This window comes from Strix uralensis, chromosome 9, assembly GCF_047716275.1.
Source record: "Strix uralensis isolate ZFMK-TIS-50842 chromosome 9, bStrUra1, whole genome shotgun sequence".
NCBI classification, from domain to species: Eukaryota; Metazoa; Chordata; class Aves; order Strigiformes; family Strigidae; genus Strix; species Strix uralensis.
This window is the reverse complement of record NC_133980.1, coordinates 3,021,074-3,048,369: the sequence shown is the minus strand read 5'-3', so window position 1 is coordinate 3,048,369 and position 27,296 is coordinate 3,021,074. Positions and strand designations below refer to the sequence as shown.

Sequence of the window (27,296 nt, the reverse complement as noted above, 5' to 3'; positions counted from 1 at the left end):
CAAAAAAATATTCTTTCCCTTTACCTCCTCGACACAAGCAACATTTAAGATTAGACATGCAACTGAAAATTAAGATTTTAAGATCACAGGATTTTTAGCTATGAAAACTACTTAAAACAAGCCAGTGTCCTGCAGGCACTGATGCCAATAGATAAAGCTATTTGAAGGCTGATGTGACTCTCCTTGCTCAGGTGTCACTCAGCTTTCTAGGTTTCTGATCTTTTGCCCATATAAAGCACACTAATTAACAAAAATTATGGTTCTTAATTAAGAACCAGTCTCATTTTGAGGTCAATCAGTTTAGAGAAAAAGGTTATGACCTTCTCCCCCCAGTTTTCTTCTAGTCATAAAGGGGTGAAAACCATCTCTTCTAGCCTGACAAATCCCCCCCGGAAAGGTCCAGCTGTGACCAGACACGAGTCACAGCAACATGCAGTTACAGCCCAGAGCTTTACAACTGAGCACGTGGACGTTTACTGTACCTGTCCGCAGTCTTGACTGCCACCTGGGCTTTGGTAACAGCTGAAGTACATTGATCTATTTCTTTGCTGATTGTATCAAGTTTGTCTTGTTGTGCTCTGAGTTTATTGTTATTGATATCAATTATGAGGTTATGCAATCGTTTAACTTCACTTTCTATTTTACCAGCTTTCTCAGCAGCGCTGTCATAATCTGTTGATAAACAAGATCAGGTTATGGTCATTATGCTGACCCTAGGAACACTGGACTGCTGCAATACATCAAGATTTAGATGATAAAAAGTTCTGCTGTATTAATACATTGAAGAAGTGTACATATTTCTTTATACTGTGAAAAATTTCACCTTTATACTGTGAAAAATTAAGAATAACACCCACATCTTTCTGACAGTTATACTACCAAAGCTTTTTTGGTGTAAACCACCAAAAATTTTTATATACATTAAGTAATCCAACTGAGTACTTAAATACATGAGATAGCTTCTTAATGTACCATTCCAAGGTCATTCTTTGCATTTTATTTAAAATGCTCAAAGGTTAAACTGTAAGAACTGGCCACTAACCGTTGCTCAGTGGCTGGTATTACTGTGTAGTTACTACACATGCTGAGTAAGAAGGCAGCCTACTCTACCTTCAAAAGCTAGATAAGTTTCCTTATTTAGCTTATACTTAAAACTCAACAAAACCACCTTAAGTTGAACAGCTTTCAAAAATTAAACAATGTATCACGTTAGTATTCTAAGGGCAAAACAAAATCTCACACTAGGTTTGCTAGAGATTTAGAATCTCCTTTTGGGGACAGAAGGGGTAAAGCAGATTTTGAAAGGTGGAAGGCAGTCATCTCTCCAGAGAACACAGGTTTGTGTCTCTCCATTATTTGGTAGAAATGTTAGAGAAGATATTTATTAACATCAAACCTTAGTGTGACTGAGGAAGTAAAGCATTCATACTCTCTTGGTGCTATACTGTTCAAAAGAGGCGTAGAGGGAACCCATAGCAGTACATATTCTCTTTCCTAAAATGCTATGACAGCAGAATTGCAGGGGAAGGGAATGATGGTTTACTGTGCTCATATTATTCCCCAAGCCAGAAATACAAAGAAGCCGTTAAGGTTTACTTTACTAAGCTACTAATTTCTTCAGAGAAACTGTTATTCAAGTTCTCAGAGTAAACATCTTTCACAAAAAGAACGGGGGTACACTGTGTCCACAACAGAACACAGGGTATTCATTTTAGAGTCGTGTAACAGTCCAGTTAGAGCACAACAAAAACCTTTACTTGATTGTAATATCATTACCCCCACATTAACAGTTCTTACCCCTAATCAAACTAAGTTTCCCTATGAATCTGTATGTAATACAGCCATAAAAATCTAACAAATAAACAAAAAAATACTGAAAGTAATGCTTACTTTATCTTGACTGAAAGATGAACTTCAGCAATTGCAAAAGAAGGGTTTTTACTCTCTGATCTCTAGAAGGACCTTTTATGCCCACCCCCCCCTTAGGAAAAAAAAGAGGTTCCAAACCAACATCCAATACCACACTGTTAATGTGAAAGAACACAGCCATAACCATTCATTTCTGTATTAGTAAAAGAACGGGACCACAATTTTTATCTATAATCCCTTCTCCATAAAATATACCTTTTTTATAACTATTAAGGATTTTTTCCAACTCCTCCTGTTTGATTTTGTCCGGAGCAACAGCAATTACGTTAGCTTCAAGTTCCTTAACTTGGGTCTTTAGATGAATTTCTTGTTCAGATAAACTCTACAGAAAACACAACTTTGTTAGAATCCTGTACTTTAAAAAGATCCTCGACACTAACAAGGACTCTGTTAAACTGAAGCTGAGAAGTTATCCCCCTGCACATTCATGGAGAAGCCAGATATTGCCTCAATAATAAACTTACTCACCTGGATACTTGCTGTATACTTTTCTAAAGTATTTCTCATTTCCCGAATATCTTGGCGCAGTTTTCTTATGGCTTCTTCAAGTTGTAATTTCTCTTCTTCATACTGTATTGCTCTTTTAGAATCCTTCTGCAGTTGAGATTCCATTTTATTGACCTACACAAAAATGAGGTATGATCATTTGCCTAGCATCGCCACTACAAAACAAAGCAAGGTCTTATTCATGTGCTTGACAGTCTATGATTTCTTAAAAAATAAGAAGAAAGTGGAGTAAAAACTTGAAAATTTGCTATAGCTGGACAGAATATGGAGGCTGACTGCTGAGATCAACTATAATAGTGAAATACAAGAGGAGCAAGCATAAGAAAAATTAGCTGAAGAATCTCTTGTCAAAACTAGAGCATAATGGAGAATGGTTTTAAGGAACTAACAGGTGCGTGGATAAGAATATACGTGTTCTACCTGGAGTTGCCCACTATGCTAGACAGGTACAGAGCCAAAACTCAAAATGGAGAAATTAAGTTATGGCTACTGATCTTTACTGAGTGCCACAGTATCTCCCAAGGGCCAAACAGAAAACAGCACACAAGTCTGTCTCTTGGAGAGAACACTGAATAAATATAAAGTGTGAAGACAGGAAATAAGAAAGTCCCTTAATTAGTAAGATCTAATTATGAGCTGCCTTATATATTTATGGACTCTGTACAAGGCTAGGGCAGTAACACTTTGTCCACAAGGTTAGTTTGTTAGTCCTCTACAAGTACAGCATTATCTGAATAGCCTTGACAAAAAAAAAAATGTATGTCAAACTCTCCAGGGTTTGCAGAATTTTCTCTTTTCTTGGCCAATGCAATCCTATTTTCCAAGCCAAGTGAAGGTGAAAATACAGAAGACAGATGAGAGAAGAATAGATATTTACTTTAACCTCTGTGACAAAACCAGAAAGTGCTGAAACATCAGCAATGATAGCAAAGGTGGTGACATGGTTATCTCCTCCAGCAGAGAAATCAGAGAGAACCTTAATGTTTAGTTCATTTTGAAGTTCTCTGATTTAAAAGTATTTTCACCTAAAAAAAAAATTAACTACTGTTTCTGTGTCCTTAGTGGTAAGCAAATATTTAACCCTTGCGTTGGCTTATAGCTCTCATTCCTAAAGAGCAAAAGCTCATTCTCCTGTTGGGAGAGGACTGATGTGAGGAGCTGTGGTTTCCTTGACAGTTACACAGGGGAGTTTGTCTTCTTGAAGAGGTATTAATACTTTGATGTTTGCTTTCAGTTAAGTTGATCAGCAGATACTAGAAAAAAGGACACAGGCTACATCTGCACTAAACAAAACTATAGACTAAAACTTAAAAGAATTCAGAAGAAAAAGCAAGCTGTATCTTGATATTCCAAAACAGTTGTGAGATACAAATTAGAAGGAAAGCTCTGCCACTCCCTGACAAATCTTACAAGGACACAAAATGAAGGACCAAACCTGTCTTTTCTTGCTGCTGAGAGGTTTGTGTGTACTGCCCTGCAGCTCAACAGTCCCTTATGATCAGCATCTCCCATGTTCTCACCCCTACCTTCCATCAGTTTCCAAGCTATCAAAGATATACCATGAGACTAAAAATTAAGTAATAAGCATATGATGGCTGGGCTGTGAACAAATGCACTTAAGAGCAGTATAACCTATGCTAACCTTGTGAACTACAAATCCCTGTTAATGTATCTTGCATCAGATTGTTAACTACTCATGCTGATTCAAAAGGACACAGCACGTGTATGTGTATGAACTGCCAAAAGATAAGGAACTTTGATGAAATTCCACTTTCAATTAACATTATGTACTAACCTCTTCTTCTGAAACATCCATGACAACTGAGGAACCCATTCTGCCCTTCATTATTTTACCTCCACCACCAGTCATTGTTCCTGAAGTAAAAGAGATGAACAGAAGTTAGTAAGCTAACCGCGCTTCAATATCGTCTATACAGTGCTGAAAATATAATTGTAAGTTTGCACTTAAATACCTGACTGTTCAATGATTTGTCCTTGCAGGGTTACCACCCTCCACCTTTTATCATTTTGGAATGCTACTCTGGTGGCTTCTTCCAAGTTGTTAGCTACTAGAGTATCACGTAACGCAAAGTAAAAAGCCAGGCGAACCTTCTCATCTTCTACTTTCACCAGATCAAACAACCGAGGAATATTTTCAGGAGTTGGGATTTTCTGACATTTTGTTTCCCATACAGCCATCTACATCAGAAAAGTAAATAAATGAATGAGAAATTCCTTTGGATAAGTTACAAGGTCATTTCATTATTCTAAGGTATGTTAAGGTTTTAAAGCAAATGCAGTCATGCTGCAATTAACAGCAAAGCTTCCTTCCTTGGGGAGCTCTACTTACTTCCAGTGTAATTAAAAACTGACTGATAACTCGTTGTTCTCTTTCATCATTTTTGTCGTTTACAGTTACTAGATTACTTGGATTATGAAATTTGCTAATTTGTTTTAAAAAATCTGAATCTAAAAATATAAAAGTCACGCCAAATATCTGTCATACAGATACCTAAAAAGCCTTGTAATTGTAAGTAAATGTTATCATTTGCTAGTAGAATATTCTAAGGTACCATCAGCCTATTAAAACGTTTTATATTTTAGCTTTACCTGTAGTAATACGTGTACAGTGTAATATATTAATATACAATACATATTTATACACATGCATATGAATACCCTACACATATACAGTGTTAATACTGTGCACATGAGGGTAAATCAACAATTTGTTTTGCCAAAGCTCCAGTACTTACTTTGTCCAGGGCTATAAATGTGGCAACTCCAACTCCTGTTCCCTTTAGGAAAGTCACACATTCCTGTGCAGTATCAATGGTATCAACAACAATGTTGTCTAAGGCACCGCAAGATGATGAAATAGCAACATCGTACTTTTCATCAATAGCTCCCAAGTCTCCCTGATAATTGAGGGGTGAGGCGGGGGGGAGGCAGAAGTACACTGATTAGTTTGGCAACAATGTTTTGTCTTGGTATTAAGAAATAAATGACAAAAACTACACAAAGTGAAACGAGATGAAAACAAATTACAAGATCATTTTCTGTGGAGGAACTTAAACTTTAATTAGAATTCGTAAAATACTACCACACCTGTCTTCTCCTGCACACTGCTATCTATGTATTTCAAGGTACTTGTTCCCATAGTAGAAATTCATATACTCAGAGCTTCAGAAGTGCTGCTTCTGGTAGAGCAACGAGGTAGCATTAATTTATTTTCTGTAGACAAACATTAAATTTTATATGCCAGCAGTTTGGCCTAACAAAATCATTTAACGTGTTCTGTGTATGGTTCTACCATTGGTCAGCTGAGTAGGATGCAACATGTCATGTACTTCTGTGTGCTGTCCTGTACTGATCTGAAGAATAGGTACAGGGGTACCCATCATCTCTGAAAAATTCTTGTGTACCTGCAGATAAAACCAGCATGCACAGCCAACTGTGAGTTATCCAAGAACAGATTAACCTCACGCTCCTCTCTGTGGCAAGTGGTAACAGAGCACAAGACAAAATACATGTCAGCTGTACTAGACAGTGGTCTGCTGCTGTTTGAACATCATCCTTTTTTAATAAATCTAATCAGACATTTTAAAAATATGCCTAACACTGAATAAACTGATTTTTCTGAAGCAGAGATACTTCTCTTTGGATGAGCAGATGGGGAAAAAAGAGAAAATTGCAGAATACAAAACCAGCACTTTTATATTTACATGGATATGCATGTATTGTTCAGTGCTAGTTAAAAAAAAAGGAATGAAGAACTCTACCTCAGCTTCAAATTTGCCAAACTTTAAAGCAACACCGCTTGGAAAGAACTGATAACACTCAATGCTTTGCTATGACGTAGCTTGCCTTGGTCTTCTGAAACAACAACATTGCTCTTTTTGATTTGACATGTATGCAAGTAAAACGAGAGGAAATAAACAGCAGAGAGATCACCAAATTTTATAAATCTTGAAGCAAAAAAAATATCAATGTGTACAGTTCCACTTTAAGTTACATACCAGTTGTAAGATGTTTTTTATGGGCAGGTTTACAAGACACTGTTAGTATTCTTGGCTTGAGCACACTCCCACAGAGACTGCAGCTAAGTGATTTACCTTAAAGATCAGCCTACCAAAAATATAAAGCTTTCTCACAGCCATTGCCTTTGCTTAGTGCTGAACCTCAACAATCTTCTTTTCTTTAATTTATAGCAAGTCCACAGGATTTGCAACTCTGCTATCCAAATTCATAGCACCAGAGAAGTGAGGAATTCTACCTTGCGCTCAATTACAGAAACACCACCCTGTCCCTATGAAGGTTAAGACTAAAAGTATAATAGCCTTTTAAAATTTACCAGTCTTCCATATAGTCCATGAATCTTTCCAGATTTCTTCTGCTGAAGCAGAGCCTCAAGCACTTTTCCTCGATTGCGACTTAGTGATAAAGAACTTTTGGCTTCTTCTACTTTTTGACGCAGACTTCGAACGAGATTCTTGGCACCTGATTCTTCTCTTTCCAGCTTCTCAAGTGCTTTCTCTTTCTAATGGTTAAAAGAAAGACATTCTCTTAGCCTCACGAAAACGGATGTATTCAGGGAGTCTTAGATTCATGGTTGTGTAGGCAATGAAACCAGTCACTGACAAGCAGAAGTTGCAAACATTTATCAGAAGAATGGCTGATACTTGGATATACTTCGGTTAGTATTCAGTATACTTTGATACAAGTATGACAGCTTATGAATTTATGAATCATGAATCTCACAAGGTAGTGGGATTTTTTTTTTTCTTTAGGAAATGAGAGAGGAGCAACAACTGAAATTCAAAGAAGGCTCAGAAACATAGTCTTTCATTTATTTTAACATGTCTCATTATGGTATTTAAACTGATTCCCTTGCAGGGCTATGTAGGATTTAATTTCAGTGCTTAATGTTAACGTTTGCTTAACGCAAAATAAGCTTGAAATCAAATATCTACTTCACCAGTTAACTATTAGAATAGAGTTTTTAAATGTTGTTTTATTGGAGATAGCTTTTTCTTTTCACCACAATTATTGCTAAAAAGAAGAGTGGAACTTTGGTTTGTGTGTTGCAACATTCTGTTGTAACTCAAAGAAATTTATATTATGAAAATCAAGTCTCACCTCCTTCAATTCCTGTTCAGCTTGGGGTAATTTTGCTTTTATATCTTTGATGGCAGCTTTCCTTTCCTTCAGGGTTTCTGAAGAAGTCGTCAAAGCCTCCTTTGCCTCATTTAACTGAGACACAGCGGTGTTATGACGGCTGAGATAGATATCAAGCTCTGACTGGGCTACATCCATCTTTGAACGTGCTTCATTCACTGTTTTACTAAACTCCATAAGCTCTTTCTCTTTCCTCTGCAAAAATGGACAATGTTACAACTAAAGCCAGACAACTGTGGGATTTATTACATCACACTGTATCTGAAAGAACAAGAGGAAAGGAGTGTGTTCTCCTGTCAGCAGAAAACAGTTATGTTATCTAGAAGAACAAGTATTTCTTAATTAACATATTCTGAATGGAAATGAAACCAGGCATTTTTCATAATTAGAAAGAACATCCAGGAATTATCATAGAACAATTCTGTACAATTTGTATGATTTTCTCAACCTAAAGTTGGGAGAAGCCCTACATATTGTGCTAATTTACAGATCAAACAGAGAAACCATGTTTTCAAGTACAAGAAAATAATCCCCTAAATTTACAGGATAAATTTGCAGCCTCCAGGTGTTTAGTGATTGAACAGCTAATACCAACAACAATGACCAAGTGTTGCAATAGTTGTCTATTACTTCAAATACAATCTATTTAGGCAACATATTGGCTTAAAAATTTTGATGGGAGAAAATTAAAGTGTGTTCAAATAATGGAAGTGTAGAATTATTTAATATACATATATGAATGCTACACTTGATGACACATGATCACTATAAAAAGCAGACAACTTAATGAGAATGATTTAGGTCTGAATAAAAATTCAAAACTGATTTCCCAGTTAGGCTCCATTGAACTAACACGTGAAACAGCACATTTGTCATGTAAAATAACATTTTACAACTATTACGTGATCGTTTCATTCATGAGCATGAAAGTTATACATCTGTTAATATAGTAAGTGCACTCAGTGAAGACAGTTCAAACCTCTTTTTCTTCCTGAAGTTCTTGTGTTTCTTCCTTAAGGCTATCCAAAACCTGATTGAGTTTTTCTTCTTCTTTCTCTTTTGCCTTTTCAAGAAGCTCTTTCTTAGATGTTGCCTCGCTGATAACTTTTTCACTACTGCAAGGTACCTTTTTCAATTCTTCCACCTACGCAAGGAAAAGACTTTTAACTACTTCTCCCACTGAAACAAAACAGTTTTGCCTTATCTTTAAACCCTGCCTTTCAAGTGCTCTGTGGAAGTCAAAGGAAGAGTAAGCCCTAATGAAGCTCACGTTTTCGTAGGGTAAGATACACTGTGGCTCTAGCAGGAGGACTGGATTTTTATGTGCAAGGCTCGTTCAGTTCTAGAGCCTAGTCAGAGAGAAGCAAGCCGTAACAGTAAAACATAGCTCTACGCATAAAAACAAGTCTTTGAATCACAATAAGGCTTAAATACTTTCTTTTAGAAGGCCACTCTTGATCCAAAGAGTGATTTAAGATCTGTAACAGCTGGCAACAACCAAGTAAGTAAAATATATCCACTAAATTAACTAAATGAACTAGGGAAACAGAAAAAAAAAAATGTTTTGAAAAGGCAGTAACTGTGAGAACACACAACATTCCTGTAATCTCAACAGCATGATAACAAGATGCTTTGCAAGCCACAAGACCTCCCAACAGAGCTGAGAAGCAGCAGGAAAGCTTCTGACTTTGCTGTAGGCACTGCTGGCCACAGCCTCCCATAGCGAGATGTGCAATGAGCAATGGTTTAAGGGAGAGTAACGCTTTACTTCAGTAAGTGATTTGCAAACAAAATCCCTAGCTGATTTAAATGCTGTAAAATAGCTGATTTAAAAAAAAAAAAAAAAAAAAAAAATCAAACCATATATTTCCGTTTTCTTTGTTGCACAAAGTATAACTGGTGTCCTTTGCTGTTTTATCCCAGCTGCACAAAGATACTCTCATCTAGAGCAACCCATTACCTTTCCTTAACTAAATCCAGGAGCAGTTCACAGTACCTTTTCTTTGTCCTTTTGAAGTTGCTTCTCCAGTTTTTTAGCCCTGCTTTTGGCATGTTTTAGTTTTTCCCTGACTTTAATATCCTGCAAATCCAACTGAGTAAATTTTTTTTTATTTTCCTCTATGAACTCTGCAATTTTATTGAGTTTCCTAAAGGGAAAAAAAGAGAATAATCTATTCCACATCCTATTAAAAATTATGTCAGTAGAGCTTATCTTAATAAATAAGTATATAGAATTTAAACCAATACTACACAAGTTTTTGTGAAAAACAACATCCAGTACTTACTATATTCACAGTATTTTCCCCAGGGAAGTTATGTTTCATCAGAAAAAGATCAACTAACAAAGCAATACTAAACACATCATCAGAATTAGTATTTTTTGATATAATTTATAATTCCCATCTCTCACAAATAACTTGCTATGATCTCAGAGGATGAGAAGGTTAATACTGCAGTTGGACTGGAGATTAGCACCCAGACAAATCAATTTTAGGGAAACACAATTTATGCAGAAGAGATTCATAAGGAAACAAGAGAAAAACACCTAACATCCATGTACCTAAGCACTATGGTTGTGTATCTAAAACCCTGAAACAATCCCCCCATTATTTTTTGTAGTCAATATAAAAACATACTTAAAAATCCATCAAAAATCAAACCTTTCCTTACACCAATTTTGAATATTACCCAGATTTCTCCAAGAGAAGCAACCTGCAGAACCAAATCAAATCAAACCAATGAGAATTTTTTAAGATTTATTTTTGTGCAAAAGATCATTTAATCCATGCCAAGGAATGTTTAGATATACCATAAGTGACTCTGCTCATCAGATAATTCTTTGGTTTTGGTGGAAGAGCTACTGAAATACCCAGCTGTGTTCTCTGTGTTTGATCATCTTCCCATGCAACTATTGTATACTTCTGCTTCCTCGGGTGTTTCTCCCCACTCGCCACATACAACTAAACACAGCTTTTTCTGAAAATCCTGATAATTCCAACACCACACACGCAGAGCACAGTACTCTTAAGCTTACGAATCTATACCTAAAGTACTTACTTTTCAAGTTGTTTCAAAGCATTATTCTTGGTTTTCATTTCATCTGCAAGTTTACTACTCTTGTCATTAACAACTTTGGTTTCTTCATTAATTTTTCCTTTCTGCATTTCCAGATCATTTATTCGTTTCTTTATGTCATGGCTAGGAAGAAAAACCCATAAAATTCCACTTTTTTCCACAAAGTTAACATTTATAATGAATATGTATTTCCAATCTTAAGCATAACAAAGTGATTATATAAAGTATTAAACCCCAATATTCATTATTGAGTAACCTTGCCAATTTAATACAAAACAGCAAGGAAATCTAACAATTTAGACACTTCAGATGAAAGAAAGTCTTTAAGTGATCTACTTTCTCAATTTAAGTATGAAGCTGTAAGAGATTAATTTGCCAGACTACTTTACTTTGTAAAAAGCTGGCAAGCAGGTTTTTGGGTTGGTTTTTTTGGTGGTGGTGTTGGGGGTGTGTGCGGGTGCGTGTGTGTGGGGGGGTTTGTTGGTTTGTTTGTTGAGGGTTTGGTTGGGTAGTTTTTTGGTGAAAATGGTCTCTTTATTTTGAAATTTTTAATTTCATAATTTGTAACAAAAATCACTAGCCACATGTTATACAACTAATTTTGAAGGACTGACACAGCTGCTAAGAAATGCAAAATAATTCTAATTAAGAGATATGGAAACAGAGTTTAACATCACCACTACCACATTAAAGGCAAATCAAAACTTCAGAGAATTACTTACATATAGTATTGACAGATATGATTCTTTTCTTTAAACACTTTGTTTTCCAAACAAAGAAATTCAATGGCTTTATTCTTGTCTGCTTCCAAGGCATTCTTTTCTTTTTCCACCATTTTAACTCTGTTTAACTAGACAAGACAGAGAGTCAGCGCTGACTTTACTGCTAGTACTACAGAAGAACAAACCATGAAGAGAAAAACCCCAGACCCTTCGTAGCACACATGTCTTCTGGGGTTATGATCTTCACCAATTACTTCTGCAAGGCAATTTAGATCTACAAGCTTTCTGAAATAACAGATCACCATTTCTGCAAAGACTGTCCTTCTAAGGCAATTCAAACTAATTTAAAACTGAAAAGGGATCCTACAGATGCTAGGAACAGCTCAGGCAGATCAAGGAAAATGTAGGTGAGAAATGAAGAGGAGTTACATATGGACAGTCTGTATATGTTATTTTCTAGATTTCAACCTTTTGACTAGCCCCTTTTAGGTTAATTCCTCCAACTATGTCTTTTGTTTTCCTTCCCAGCCTTTAAAACAAAGTCTGCAACATAACAGGATTTACCTAGGACACATCCAGTAAAAAGAACTTGGATGTTATTTAGTACTTTTAGAACTCAATGCATAAATAAAACGTTACGAAAGCAGGTTTTGCAACAGATCAACATAACTCAAGTCACAACTAATTTTTTTGTATTTTTAAGCATCCTCCTACAGCTGTGTGCGCATCACCTCGCCTCCCTCTTTTTCTCTCCGTTTTCTTAGCATATGAAAGGTTTCCCTGATACTTCTACTATCTGTGATTTAGCAATAGGAGTCAGGCAGATAAAAAACCCTACCTGGATATATTTAGATACAAGTAATCTGTTTCTCTATTCAGTCTGAGCAGCATTTAATGCATGCAGATATGATCAAAGAGTGTTCAGCAGGTAAAATCCTGTGTTCCAATGCAAGCATTCAAACCTTTGGGAATCGAAAGCCAACAGCATTCTTAAGTGTTTAAAAAAGGGCAACTGACCTTGACTGCCCATTTCTTTTAGAATTGAGAAACAGCAGATGCAATAAAGGTTACTCAAAATTTCTCTGTACTTCTCTTGTAGAGGAGTGCCAAATTTTAACCGAGTGTTTAAGTTTTTCTAAAAAATTCAATAGTGAAACACTGCAAGCTTGTACTTCTTATTTATAATTCAAACAAAACTTTCTGAGGCTCACCTTTTCTCCTCTCATTTCATTTAAAATCTCTACTCTGCGACACAGAGTTTTGATAGGATCTTTTAGTCGTGCAGATCCTATTAAGTCTTCTAAATATTCCAGCATGCCTTCATCATGTTCAGTCTGGCCTTTCGGTTTCATCATTGCAATTTGTTCAACTTCCCCCTTGGAAAAGAAAAGTTGGATGTTTTCTTTTCTTTGTGGTTTTTTTCCTGGGGAAAAGAGTTAGCATTCTGAAAAAATACAAACGTTTTTGGAATGCAGGTATGTGACCATATTGTAGCATGATAAAAAAAAGAACAAGATAACGCAGCAATCAAAAATGACTATTCAGAGTAGCAACAGATTTGGGAAAACAAAAGATCAAAATGAATAGAAATTTCCTCCAAGGAGTGCACGGTGGTGATGTGCACAAAAAGCAGTGTCTCTTCTGAAGCCAACGTTCGGGTCTACACATTGCTTCATTTCTCTAATGATTCAAAATGTATTTCCCCAACCTAAAAAAAGAAGAGAATAAAGCATGCCCTCTAGGTCATGTAGCACACAATAGTCTTTAGGCAGCTTAATCAGGATTGAAGTCCCTGATGGGTTCTCTCTTTAGAAGACAGAAGGTCCATAAAATCACGTCTGATGGATGAACTGGACTTGTAATTCACATAAGTGAGACTTCCTTGTTGGAAAAAGAAAAACATTCTTTAATTATTAGGCTTCCTTCATTTAATTTTTGTTTATGTACAGCATTAACTTTAAATTATTAAGCTGAATAGTAACAATAATTTTATTTTTTAAAAAATAAGAATTATGAAAGATTAAACTGAGGTAATGACGAGGACTGTTCATTTTACTGACGCCATCATTAGCCAACAAAAAAAATCTACTATCAACATTTTATGCTTAGGAGAGAGTAGCAGAAAACGTTTCAAAATACAGATGATATTTTGTAAATTACACGGTCGTATATCAGTAGGTGAAGACACGACATTGAATATACATGTATTAACATAGTATCTGGAGCAAGAATAAATGTGATAGATGCTGCAAAAAATAAGAGCACTTAAAAACTATTCAGCCTTCAAAAACCTGGATAGTTAGGTACATGACGAGACAATTTATTTGTAAAATCAATAGCCAACAGTGCAGAATACTGGTATTGGCCTTTGTGACTGGTTTTTAAACACATGAAATAACATGTTGGATTAAAGTCTTTAATTTAGTTTTGGACTTGACAAGATTTAAAAACAAAACAAAATTTATATTCCAGTATCCAAGCTATGTATGTAAAAAAAGCCTAAGCCTATACGCACAGAGTGAAAACAGTGAAGAATTCAGTTGTCATTGTTGGCTGGTTGTTGAGCTTGAGCTGACAGCTAAGTCTCTACAAAAGCGTGGGTGAGGAAGAACCTCTCAAGAACATACAGAAGGAGGGGTGATTAAGGAGACTGCTGGAGAACCAGAAAGGACGGTCACAGGAGGCAACGAAGGGCAGGATTTCTAGGCAAGCACTGTAAATCAGACCTGTAACCAGCTATGAAACTCGAGGATAAGGTACTCCTGAACACTAGCTAAGGAAACGATCAGAATTTTTGGCCAAAGTGATTTTACCCCCGTACTCAGTATGCAATGACACCTAGTGGCCCTCTGCTTCTCTTCCCATTAGTAAATACCGTCTGGCTGAGTAGAAAGGGAAAAAGCAAAAGTCTGCAAATTTTGCAAAATAAGACCTAGTATTTATTAAGATAAATCTTTCTTGCACGTAATTCCTTTGTCAGAGTAAAACTGAGGTGTTTTTTTTTTTAATTTAAAATTCTAGAAGTTAAATACATCTAAGCTTTTATTTTCTAGTAATTACTGCTCCTAAAGTGTCAGCAGGCTCGAGGAGACAAAAAAATATCCCCCAACAACCCCATTCTTATGCATCTCAAAAAGCCAAACAACTAGTTTTCTAATAATTGCAGCTGTATTATATACAATTCCAATCACACATTTGCTCCTTTGCCACTAAAGTATGATTTCTCTATCAAAAGCCACTTGTCAGCAAGACACTGCTCCTGTGTAGGAAACTGTGTAACCTGAATTTCTGTGGATTTATCACAAATCTCTACTTCGTTTGTTCTTGCATTAAAGTACTTCCTCTGTTTACATCCAAGAAAAAAACAATCACAGAAAAGATATTTAATTCAGGTGCTGAGCATCAAGCCTAAGAATTTTCTACACTCCATGTATATCCCTCAAGTGAGGTGCTGCTGTTACCCACAGAACTGCCCTGGATTTAACATGAGCACTGGAATTATGGACAAGCAAGGAATGTAAATCAACTGTTTTTATAATGAACTGGCTAAGTATAATTAACCATCTTTAAGTCACAACCATCTAAGGAAAGACAATAATGTAGTTGTGAGGGTTCTCCATAGCTTACTAGTGTAATGGAATATAACTACAATATGTTTAATGATATAGTAAATAACTAATGAAATGTAATCCAATTGTATCTAATTCTATAACCTCATAAATTAAGAAATCAGGGATTTGGTTGTCTACATGGTAGATAAATACATCACCAGATGACCAGGAATTACTGGTGACTTCAGGTTAGGCCATACATACAATAACATTTTGAAAAGTTTAAGTGAATTGAGTACAGTTGAGAAGATAATGCACATGAACTTGTCAAGCTGGCTACTGCCAGTTTTATATGCAATTCCTCTACTTCAGAGGCAAGCAGTATTAGAATTACATATTATTCATCTTACGTGAAGAGATGTAGATGGACTACCTACTTAAATTCTTGGATTCTTATCAAGGGTAAAAATTAAAATATTTAGAAACTATAAATAATAACAGAGTAATAAGAGTATTTACTATTATATAATATTTATATTATTTAGCAAGTTAATATATAAATCTGTTTAGCCCAGCCCTATAGTTAATGTTAAGAAGCTAAAAGGTTTCCAACTATTTTAATTGATAAAACAGACTGAAAAAGTTGTACCTGCTCTTCTTGCAAGTAGTCATGACAATGTTTAACAGGGGAAAGACATTTTACAACTGCATTCTGTTAAAACCTGACAGTCAATTTAACTGTTTCCTAACCATTTAACTGTGCTTATCACTTAACCCATTATTTGAATTATGTGGAAAAAAAAAATACAACCTTGCTGATTTCTCTAGTAAAAGATCTTTCAAAATACGGACAGCATTTTTGAAAGTGAAACTAAGGCGGCAGCAGGCAGACATTTGTTGAAAAGAAAACATGCTTGGGCATGCTTAACATAGCTGTCACACCTAAACTTCAAAACTCTCAGAACAGACCACCAGGAAATCTCTTTAATTATTTGCCTCAGTTCTCCTAGTTCACAGGCATGAATTCATGAGAGGAGAGGGAGCACCGTGCAAAACAAAAGAGAAGTAAATCCTCTATTTAGTTGAGAAGACAATCAAAATGGATGTCAACACCAAGGTATCGGTGACACTGGCAGCCAGCTAACAACGAATGAAACATCCACAAAAGTTAAGTAATCACTGTATGAAAAAGCATCAAATATCCATGGAGCGTTTTGGGAAGGCTCTACATTCAGTGCAAGAACTCTAAATAGAATTACAAACCCAATTTCAGTTTCTGCGTTGTTTGTGAAGTTGTCAACATCAGACTGAAGTTATCACTGGGATGCTGGCACATCTCTAGTAACAGCGTAGTCAACTCAAACACTGTACGATGAATGAACATCCATCTAAATAAGTTTCTACAGAATGCCTCAGCTTACCAGAAAATAACTGGTATACTCTACTAGAGAACACAAATTTATCTGTGGAGAAATTTCTATGCAGTAAAGTTAACTGACTGCTGTGGCAAATAATGAGAAACCTTGCTTGACAGCAGGCTACAAAGTTATAAAAAAAGGGCAAGACCCATTCTCATATGAAGGCCATTTCCTCTAGTGAGAAGTATGAGGAGTAACTTCAAGGAAGTTGGAAGCTGGAGATTGTACCTTCCTTTGCACAGCAGAACTCTTGAGGAGGTGAATTATTTCACTGCCATGATATTTAAGATACTTTATCTAAATTTAAATTTCTATTATGCATAAGAGCAAAAACTTTAAAGCAAGTAAATTGTAAAAGCCTTCAAAAACCAGTGTAAGAATTGCTCACCATAGAATTAACCATTTGAAATCAACGACTCAGTAGAGGCAACTAGGAGAGGGTCAGCACAAGCCCAGGGTGAAGCAGCAGTGCAAACCACGCTAGCCAGGAGTGCCTGGACTTGTCGTGTGTGCTGCGTTCCAGCCCGTCAGGATGCCGTGGGTGGATGCCCAGAAAGATGTCTGATGAACTGACACAAGTGGCAACATCATCAGCATGTTCTACCACTATTTTAATGCTACCAGGCTGCCAAGTCAAAGGTCTATTTTGAGTTCTCTGCATTTCAGTAGAAGTTACACTTGCATCCTAGGGGTATTTTAAGAACGCTGTGCATTTAATGTAAGACATCTATTATAGGCAGAATTCATGAAATTTCAGACTGCGTTGCACACACTCTTCTGTATTTGTGTTCGACTGCAGTTCTCATTAGGACCAGCACATCTCTAACAACGCAGGCTGCGTACTTCAATATAGCCACACTCCACTGCTTCATGTAACTTCTTAGAGCAGGTTTGTGAAGTGCAAGAATTTCACCTCCCATATAGCCCTCAAAAGGTGGGACAATAAAAATTTTAAAAAACCCCATTACCTTATTTCTTAGCACTACTACTATTTACTCTAAAATTACACGTTCATTTCTGAAAACAGCTGATCCTCTTGGAACAAAAAGCTTTTCATGAGTTTATCCAATGTTTTCTGGCATATGAAGATTTGAATTTTAAACAAGGTTATCAAACTGCTTGATAAAGAAGAGTTTTGACCTACTCATTAAGCTGCCTTTTTGCAGCTCTTGCCACTAGTCTTGAAACAGGATTCTTACTACTCTTCGCTTCTGCAGGCAACTCCTGTTTGTTGCTCTTGGCAGACGGTAGCATTATGTTCCAGCAACCTTCTTTTACATCAAGAGTAGGGTCTGTGGACTGAAGCACTAATTCCAAAGCTAAGAAGTCTGAATGGCAAAATGCGCAAATCCCAAACCCAACATTATCCAGCCTCAAATGGTGACAAACTGTAGTCATCGGTCATCTGTGCTGGGCACAACAGTAGTTCAGGCTGTAATAATGCTGGAACTGGAATTACAGCGTTTCAGACTACAGCTGTCAGATTCCATTTTAAAATTCTGGTATGAAATGAGACAGGGCTAGCAAAAAGCCTTTGACATTAAAAGATTAACAACAGCAACCTTGAAACTCTTCATGACGAAACATTTCTTTGGTTGTGGAAACTTGCCTGCATTATGACTAGTTGTTTCTGGAGAACTTACAGAGAAAGATGTTTGCTTACCAATTACCACCTCCTCTTGTCATGCCTGAAAATTTGGGAAAAGATAACTTCTGAAGACAGTGTCTTGCAACACAATGAGTTTTGTCAACTAAACTTATTACAACACTTGCAGATCTACTTTGTTAACGTTCCACAAAATCACTACGACAGCAAGTAGGTAAAAACAATTTTCCAGGATTTTGGGTTGTCATTTCATTTCTGGTGCCCTGATCTGAAGCTTTAAAATAGGAGTCCTGAAAACCTTGGGATAGGTTAGCATGATCCTATACAACCTAACAAATTGGACTAGCTTTTGAGTGTTAAACCCCACACGTTAAAAACACTTTTGAAGCACAGCAAAGCATGGGCACATTAAAACATATAACAAGAGAATTTTGTAGCTTGGAATCCAGTAGATGGACACATACTGCACTCTGCGGGGGAGTACTGGGTCGTCTGGGTGGTTTTTTGAGGGGAATTCTCTGTTGCAGTTGTGTTTTAGTTTTTAGAGGGGTTTTTGGCAGGTGAGCTCTTCCAACACCAGTCAAATTCAAAAGTGGAGTAACATAACATCTAGCTGGATTGAAATTTACATTCAGTTTTGCTCACGAGGAATAGTTTTAGAGTTCAGCCTAGAAGATGCAGTACTATTAGAAAAACCTGCAGTGTTTTTACACACAACTGAGAAACTTAGTGAGGCATTACCTTAGAGAGCAGGACATCCTACTTGTCTTAGTTTCCCACTTCAACCGTTGCAAGTACAACACAAGAAATCTTCTGAACCCTTTGCGGAACTTCAGTGTGTTTTATCAATTGAATCCAGGCTTAAAAATCACACATTTTGTCAATACTGGTAAATTAGACAAATCCTTTATACAAGCTTTTCTTTTTATTTTCTCCATCTTTGAGGTGCTGGGCAGGAGGAAAGCCTTCTTACTTCAAGTTGTACAAAGGCAGCCTAGTGCAAATAGGGAGGATGTCCTGTAATAGCCTGGGTATTTTCCTCTCAGAAGTCTCCTGAAATTTCAACATTTGGATTTACCCCCTCACACCTAGATGTCAGATCTACCTAGCTGTGGTTCTGCATCGATACAAGATGATAGCCTCATCTCAGAACTCTTTTGTTACCAGCATTTGGAGTAATGGAAAGTAAAATAAGCCCAGCTAGTACAAGCTGTCCAATTTCTAATTCCTGCCTTGTAACAGAAGCGTTATGGTACTTGGAGGACAAGCTGTCAGTGGGGTTATGGTCAAAATAGATAATATCGTTTCAGGATTACACAAAACTATTGTAAAATTTTAGATATGATGACTGTGACTGTAATATTTGGTATTTTTAAGGCAATCACAGCCTTTTTTAAAATTCAGAATAATATTTTATTAGTTTCACTGTAACGGTAGTATACTTTTGATAACATACTAGCTTTTAAGGCTTTTTAAACACCCATAAAAATAAGTTTTGTTAATGAGTCCAAAATCTCTGAGTGATGGTTGGGTATGAGTAGGCTATACTGTAATCCCAAGCGTAACACCTGTTACAGCACAATTACAGTCATCTTGTAACTTCTTAATACTGTCAATATGTATATTCAATTTGCTTACTAAATTAAGTTATTAAACAAATTACAGATTGCAACTTTACAGTATTATTACATAATTCTGTTGCATTTAAGTGATATGCAAATGTAGGCAGTGGTCAGAACACTGTTTCATTTAACTTTGTTAAGCATCACAAGCTTAACGGTCTTGTGATGTTTGTGACACAGTATTATTATATATGCACGCATAAAAAAAGTTTTCTTTTAAACATGTTGAATTTTAGATTAAAATGGCTTAAGTATGAGCCCTTTTTTGGGAACAAGTGTTATCTGAGTTACTCTGAAAATTCATACCACACTGAACTTCAGAACAATAGGGGTTTCTTTACATGCAGCAGGTGATCAATGGAACTTGTCCTTCAAGCACTGAACTGAAGCAAACAGCTGAGTTGCAGTCAGCATATCCAGACTGCTTCAAAAACAGTTGTAACAGCCACCTCTAACTCCAAGTTTTGTGGAGCGGTAGGCAAAATCTGTTATTGTTTGTCCTGTTGAAGAAGAATCCAATCTTGATCAATCCAAATTATAATTCAATTTCAATTTGTTTCTTAACTTTTTAATATGGAAGGCTAGACAGAACTGACCTGGCATAAGGCAAACTTCTCTTAATAATAGTAAAGTTTAGAAATTTTGATCTTATTTTATAGAACACAGCTGTATTTCAATTTCTTTCAAACGGTGAAGCATTTCTCCTAGAGCATGGGGGATACGGACAATAGATTTCACAAGTATTTCACCAGCCAGTTAGAGGAGTTGAAAATACTGCGCACACACCTCCTTGGCGTCACCAGCAAAAGGAAGAGCAATGGCTTATGCTGCCAGTAGAATGACACCAGTGCCACCATGGATTTGCTCGAAGGAGAAACCACATTAGAACATTTAGAATGTTTACTATAAATCTGTTTTTCTACAGAGATTTAAAAGATAGAATATCCAAGACTAATTGTGGGAAACTCCAATTATTGTTTTTCCTTCTTTGGTCCTCTAGCCTAACCCGCTTCTGAACACTGACATTAGAACTAGCACTAATACTAAATTACTACTACTAAGGTTTAGGCTCTTTTGTAATGCAGCTCTAATTCTACATGTTTGACAGAACTTGTAACTGCTGCAGAAGTCACTGGGGAGTAAAATTAGAGGAAAAATAGTAATGAATATCAACCTGTCATATCACTTGATAAGTGCTAGCTTGGAAGTTGTATAATTCTTAGTTTCTGCATCTCACACTAGTTGCCTCAACGTTGTTTTTTTTTTTTTTTCCTGGGTATTTTGCGTAACCAGTTTCTTGAGAATTTAAAAAGGCACCCGAAATGCATTTTTATTTTATGTAAGCCACTAGGCAGCTATGTGGGACGAGTCTTTCCATTTCCCTGTATGCTACTTGCACTGGTTTTAACCCCTCTCCCATTTTTTATTTTTCTTATATTGAACTAGCATGACAGTGCTCACACTTCACATTTTAGTTTTTACTTTATCAAAACAATAGCTCTCACTTTTTAAGCAGAAGTACAGTAAGGAATGGCAAAAATAAGTACTGAATTTGTGTATCTTCATTTTCCAGAATGATAATTTCTTTATTTTGAGAGTGAGCCCATACTCCCCTTCTTCATGTAAAGTTTTGACTATGAATTCCAATTCTACACACATGGGCACTGGAAGCTATGTACAAAGATAACCAATATTCCTGTAACCTTATTCTCCTTCTCCTGGAAACGCAGCTGTAATATAGCTCTTGTTGTAAGCCACAAGAGGTTTTGGGGTTTTTTTTCCAATTCCCTGTTATTGCTGCTTTACTTAATGCCTGCAGTTATATCTCATTTCTACGCTTCAGTTTTACCAGATGGCAAACATACAGGAGGGGAGAAAGTATCAAATACTCAACTTCATGCTCTGCCTTCCAAGAAAAGTGTTATAAGCTAGGTGGGAAATCAAGAAAGTCAAATAAGTAATAAATGCACATACACAAATCTACAAGGCCACTACTGTCCAAAGATGAGGAAAAACTTAAGAGTTAGCCTGTTATACAACATTCAGTTGTTCGCACAAAACTACTATTCTGCATTCTGGAAATAATTTAAAAGTAGCCTTTGTCAAGCTGTTTGCACATCTGTCTAATTTTAGAAGCTTTCTTGAGGACATTCTTGTATTTAATACAAGAATACAAATTGAGTGCAAATCTAGAGTCACTTTGGAATTTAAGTGGGTTATTGTCAAACTCAACCTACAATGTTTGACTTAAGATTATTGGTATGTTCTAATTAAACTATTTAGCCAATCACTTTAAATTACACACTGCCCGTAAAAAAGTGCTTTTCTCCACTTTCTGTATTTCCCTATTTTTCTGAAGAAAGCTTAAACAACCATTGGTTACAATGTTATGTTGTAATTTGCAAAATAAAAGTCACGCGAATTGCCAACGTAAGTTTCCTGATAATGTAAGAGAATTCATTTTGAAACTGCACATAGACATATTAGCATATCTTATGCTGCTCTGTATTCACTTCGGCATAAAGCGTAATATTTGAACAGTGAAAATGATTCTGCACTCTACGAATCAGTGTGAGGCTTCTATGTTTACATAATATTTTATTCAGAGAATATGGTTTTACTTAATTATATTATCACACTTGTTTTAATTCTTCCTACCACTTCAGCTCAGCTGTCCTTGACCTTTCTCGAACAAACCTCTCTTCACCCCTGATGTTGGCAGCATAGATCTCCATTTATAATCCCAGTAGAGCTTTTCAGCTTGAGCTCCACTCAGTGCTTTAGCTCAAATGTTGGTGTGCCTCATTAGGAAAGCAGACCTCAACAATTGGGAACTTCTGGCTTATCTCAAAGTGAGAAGAAAATCTGCTCTCCCTCATTTCCTCTCCAATACACTGAAAGAGTGACTCCTACATTATTTCCACAAAGCAGCAGGTGAAAAACTTGACTAAACTTCCTTTCTGGCAACATAATATTGCCATAGGATAGAATTTAGTACATTACAAAATGACATCCCAATCAGTTACAAAAATATATACACATAAAATCACTGTAGTTGTTTTACTTGCTTAAGATTATACAAGAATATTTTAAAGTCTACCAAACACATTTAAGTGAAATACTACTGTAATTAGTACAGTAATCTACTTTTCAATTTGTTTGAAAGTAGATTCTAAAGTAAACTGAAATCAACTGATAGAAGTCTGCTCCCATGATATCATCCTTTAGTATAAAATTAATTCCAAGTCTTGTGCCATTTATTACTATTTCTACAATATTCATTTGCAAAGACCCTGAATGGGAGTTACCAGCAAAACTCCACTTTCCTTTTAAAAAGTTTGTATCAACTATACTTCTCTTACCTTGAAAGACTGCAAAAGCCAATTTCAGCGGCGTTACTGGTTGCTGGCCGGTTTGCTTTGCTCCCCAGACTTGCCCACCACCCTGCAATGTCCAAAAGCGACACCCCTTCAAGTGCTCCCCGTTTATTTAGTAATTCCTTAGAGGCAAACCAGCCAGGATAAAGAGGCTGAGATTTTTCCTGGCCTCGAGGTTAACCTGGTCAGAGGAGTCACTACTGAGCAACAGCAGACATACTTACCTCTGAGTTTTGTCCAGCCAGGTCAGCACACCGAACCCACCCAAGTTCTCTGTGTATGCACACTGATGTTCCAAGTAAGTCTTTTGAGAAAAGCTAAGTTATTTTATTTGTTGTTTTTTACAGATATACAAGTTACTGAACCTGGGGCATTAGGTGTGGAAGACAGAAAAACAGCAGCAAGATGCTAGATTTTACCAGAATGCTTAGCATACTTTTTTTTAAGTGACAAGATGAGTTTTTTCCTGTTGCAGTTTCAGGCTGTGGCAAGCTCATTAAAAATGCACTGAACAGTTGTCTATTCTTAAAGTACTAAAAGCATATAGCAATTTATTACAAACATGAAATATGTAGTGTTAGAACTTAAGGATCACAAAAGTGACAAACTCCTCCTGTTAAATGCTGGCAATATCCCATTGTAACCAGAACCATTTTTAAACAAGATTTTTTTCAATTAACTAGCTGAAGCACAGAATTTGTAATTCTTCTGTAACTACCCCATTAGTATTACATATTCTGTTTCTCCACAGGTGTTTTTTGTAGTGTCACTCACAAAAGTCCTCAGTAGTTTGATTTTAATATTTTCAGTGTGGCATCAGCAGAAATACCTGTATCATGCCCTACCCAACTTTTACAAAATTCAGTCTGGCCTAAGCTTTCAAATTTTATCCTAAAAGGCACCAAAATCTGCTAGGTCAGAAAAAGACTGCAAAATAGGGGGTGAAATGGGGAGAAGAAACCAAAACAATAAGACAGTGCTCTAAAAAGCAAATATTTTCCACTGAGTAATGCTAAATATGCTAGCAAGATATAATCAAATATCTAAAGGTTTTGTCACTACATGTAGGACATGTTTTCTTACAACTTTTTCTTTAGTACCAACTAGTGACTATTCTGTCACACACCAAAACCTGAATTTCCTAACGCTCAATTAACTTTTTTGCCCAAAATCTATAGTATAAGTGAAATATTTTAATCACACCCTATTGACATAGTCAAAAATCAAGGAGATTTAGAACTTATTTTAAATGAGAAATTATTTTGTATCAGATTAAACTCAGGGTAGCCTATTTTAGTTTTAGCTATAACAAGAGATGAGTAAAAGCTAAGCCACAGGTTTATTTATCCCAACAATTTTAAATAACTTGATTTGAAAAGCATTAGGGGAAAAAAAGACAATCATGACAGTAGTTCACAGCCTTAGACTTCTGACATGGTCTCATTTACTTCTAACTATAGTTTTTAGTATTTGGGTTTTGAAGTTCTGCTGTCATTATGTGGAAAATATTGCTATATTTCACAACTGGAAAGTACTCAGCTTTGAATTGCTAAATCAGTAGATTTCAGTTTAAAAAGGTGCAAAACCTGATGTGAAAAGAGAAAGGGCCTTGCCTCAGTCAGAAAGACTAAAGAAACAGAAATCTCAGTGCAGTTTCCTCTGCTGTTCATTATAATACATTACCCACAAAGAGTCTTGTGGAATGAAAGAAAAAAAAATAATGGTGGCAACCATTGTTTTATGCCTTGATATTGGTTATACCTCCCCCTTATTTCCCATTGTACAGGTGGAAAGCATGAAACTCGAGCTTTTAGGAAAAAGTATGTTCTCCTCATTGATAACTTCCTAGGAAACAATTAATGGGAGAAGAAAACAAATCGCATTTGGGGGAAAAAAAATAAAATAAATTTAAAAAGCTTAGCAATACTCCCTCCCAAATGTTCCCTTCCCCTCATCCCAGTGGTAAAAAGGCATGCTCCCTAACACTGAGCTCAGATATCTCTGCACCATAATTTCTACCTGGCTTAATCTTTGACTCTGCATTCTCTCCCTTTTAGAAATTTTGCTAAAATGGTATTCCAGAACAACTGTATAGAAAAAAAAGAGTGTATTTACTATAGTTGTTTTGTCAGAGGTACTTTTCACTCCGTCTTGAAACAGAAAATACAGGAATCAAGTGTTGGAGGGAATAATTAATTGGCATGGAGACTTCAAAACTTATATATCCTCTTTTTGTGGGTGTAACTGTAAAAAAGGACTGCATGAAAAGGCTTGAGGAAGTGAAGCAAGCACAGCGACCTATCTAGAACGGGTTTTTTTTTTTTAGAGGGGAACTGGAAGCTCCTTTGACAGAAACAGGTCTAAAATAAACTCTATTGAAAATTTCAGACTTTGGGAGGCTCCCACTGTTCACTAATTTTCTAGGCCATGATCCTTCAGAGTAAATTTGGGACCTGTTAGTAATAGTAGTGAAATGGCAGATACAGTTACTCAATTGAATTAATATTTAAATACTTCCATCATGTAACTTTAACTCATTTTAAATAATTGTTTGACACCTGGCAAAATTCTCCATTATTATTTAAAAACTAGAAAAAAATTAGTGTGATTCCCTTCAGCCTGTCTTTTAAACAGCAAACAGATGCCATCAAGCCTTAAAATTTTAAGGTCAAATGTGAATATAAATATGATATTATATTGACAAATTCTATTATTATTTTTACAGTATGGGTTGTAAACTGTAGCTTTTAAAAACATAGCTTGAATTGGCTATAAACCTGCCATTCTTTGAGTCCTCTACAGTTGTTAAACAAGTATAAACAAAAAGTACACTTCATGTGTTTTTTCTTGCACTCCATTTTTATGTACAGTTAATTTTTATATATATACTTCTCCAGTAAAACCATGTCTATATATGAGAGCCACAGATAAGACAGCAGTAGAATCATTAAGATTTAAGGTAATATTGATGCACTTTTATCCAAAGTGTAAACAAGGTGCTGAATCTCTGCCACGCTTAAGCAGCACAATAATATTGGGGTTTAAGGTTTATTTTACTACACCAATATTTACGTGCTGCTAGGGCGGAACAAGTATGACAATTCTTCTATTCATCCACGTGTCAGGAACACAGATTTGTTAATAAAAAAATGTATATTAGTATCTTCAACTGTTTCTCTTCCTTAAATTTCTAAAGCAGCAAATAATGATTCGCATCTTTATTAGAGCATGCAAACCATGATGTGCTGCTAGAGTACTTTAAGGCCTCAAATACAAGACTTAAAACCTAGACAGTATTTTTTATAACTGTAACTGGAAATATAGCTTTACTTAAAATTGGTTTTATTCATACACCAACCTGTAAAATTAAGAACCTGTTATGGTCCAGATCAATTCCATGGCTTCGGAGAAGAACACCAACATCTTTGAATGTCTTTTTCTTTCCATTGATGTTGTAGACAGAAGAATTATCTCTATAAGCAGTTCTAGATACACAAAAATTGCTGTTGGGAATGACTTCGTAATCATCTCCTTCCTGTTTTGAGGAAAAACAAAGCCAGAAAAACAATCACTATATCACAGGTTTACCTCATTTCACAATTAAGCACAGAAGTTTTATCATGTTCAGGTTTTAAGTCAACTGCACTCTGGGGTCTAGCAGAAGTGGGAACTGTCTTAAAGCTGCATATATAAAAAAAAAAAAAAAAAGAGAGAAAAAAATCCCCAAAAAACCTAGAGAACTGGACAAAGAACAGCCCAAATTGTTTAAACCGAATGGCCTTCATATTATGCCTTTTCTACCTCTAATACAAGCTATTGCTTTGAAAATACTTAATTTATTCTCTTTCCCACTGCTTCAAATCACAAAGGAAAAGGCCTACTTCAAATTTAAAGTGGCTGTGCTATTCCACCCTTTAAATTTTAGCTTAGGAAATCTTGAATGACTTAACTACTGTTTGCATTTTAAACTCCTCTTTTATAGTACTAGGAAAAGGAGTTACTTTTAGCTGACTAGTTCTAAAGAGAAACTGTAGAAGATAAAAAAGCAAAACATTAAAGATGTGACAAATATGACATCATCAGCTTCAAAAGAGATCTCAGACTCACCTACAAAGCAGTAACTAAAATAAAGCTGGTACTGTACTTTAAAAAGTTAAAATTGATGCATGCTTCTTGTAAAGACTTAAACTAGCCTACCACTTTCCTAGACTAACCCCCAAGAGCATAATCAAATTGGTATCTAGTATATGCACAAGTTTTTTAGATCATAAAGTTAGCTCCTAGATGTTAATACAAAGTGAAAAATAAAAA

General features: G+C 36.0%; 1 protein-coding gene across 3 annotated transcripts in view; it reads right to left on the bottom strand.

The window, feature by feature from the left end:
* Positions 1 to 27,296, bottom strand: part of SMC4 (structural maintenance of chromosomes 4) — a 40,793-nt gene that overhangs the window by 7,918 nt on the left and 5,579 nt on the right. For all 3 annotated transcript variants that reach the window (XM_074878431.1, XM_074878433.1, XM_074878432.1), the window contains exons 5-18: positions 26,344 to 26,520; positions 12,623 to 12,787; positions 11,412 to 11,539; positions 10,672 to 10,812; positions 9,611 to 9,761; positions 8,594 to 8,758; positions 7,576 to 7,809; positions 6,791 to 6,976; positions 5,193 to 5,354; positions 4,410 to 4,635; positions 4,232 to 4,311; positions 2,398 to 2,550; positions 2,125 to 2,251; positions 483 to 672 (exon numbers count right to left, since the gene is read on the bottom strand). In XM_074878431.1, the coding sequence (XP_074734532.1) occupies positions 483 to 672; positions 2,125 to 2,251; positions 2,398 to 2,550; positions 4,232 to 4,311; positions 4,410 to 4,635; positions 5,193 to 5,354; positions 6,791 to 6,976; positions 7,576 to 7,809; positions 8,594 to 8,758; positions 9,611 to 9,761; positions 10,672 to 10,812; positions 11,412 to 11,539; positions 12,623 to 12,787; positions 26,344 to 26,520 (2,285 nt within the window). The remainder of the gene's footprint in view (positions 1 to 482; positions 673 to 2,124; positions 2,252 to 2,397; positions 2,551 to 4,231; positions 4,312 to 4,409; positions 4,636 to 5,192; positions 5,355 to 6,790; positions 6,977 to 7,575; positions 7,810 to 8,593; positions 8,759 to 9,610; positions 9,762 to 10,671; positions 10,813 to 11,411; positions 11,540 to 12,622; positions 12,788 to 26,343; positions 26,521 to 27,296) is intronic.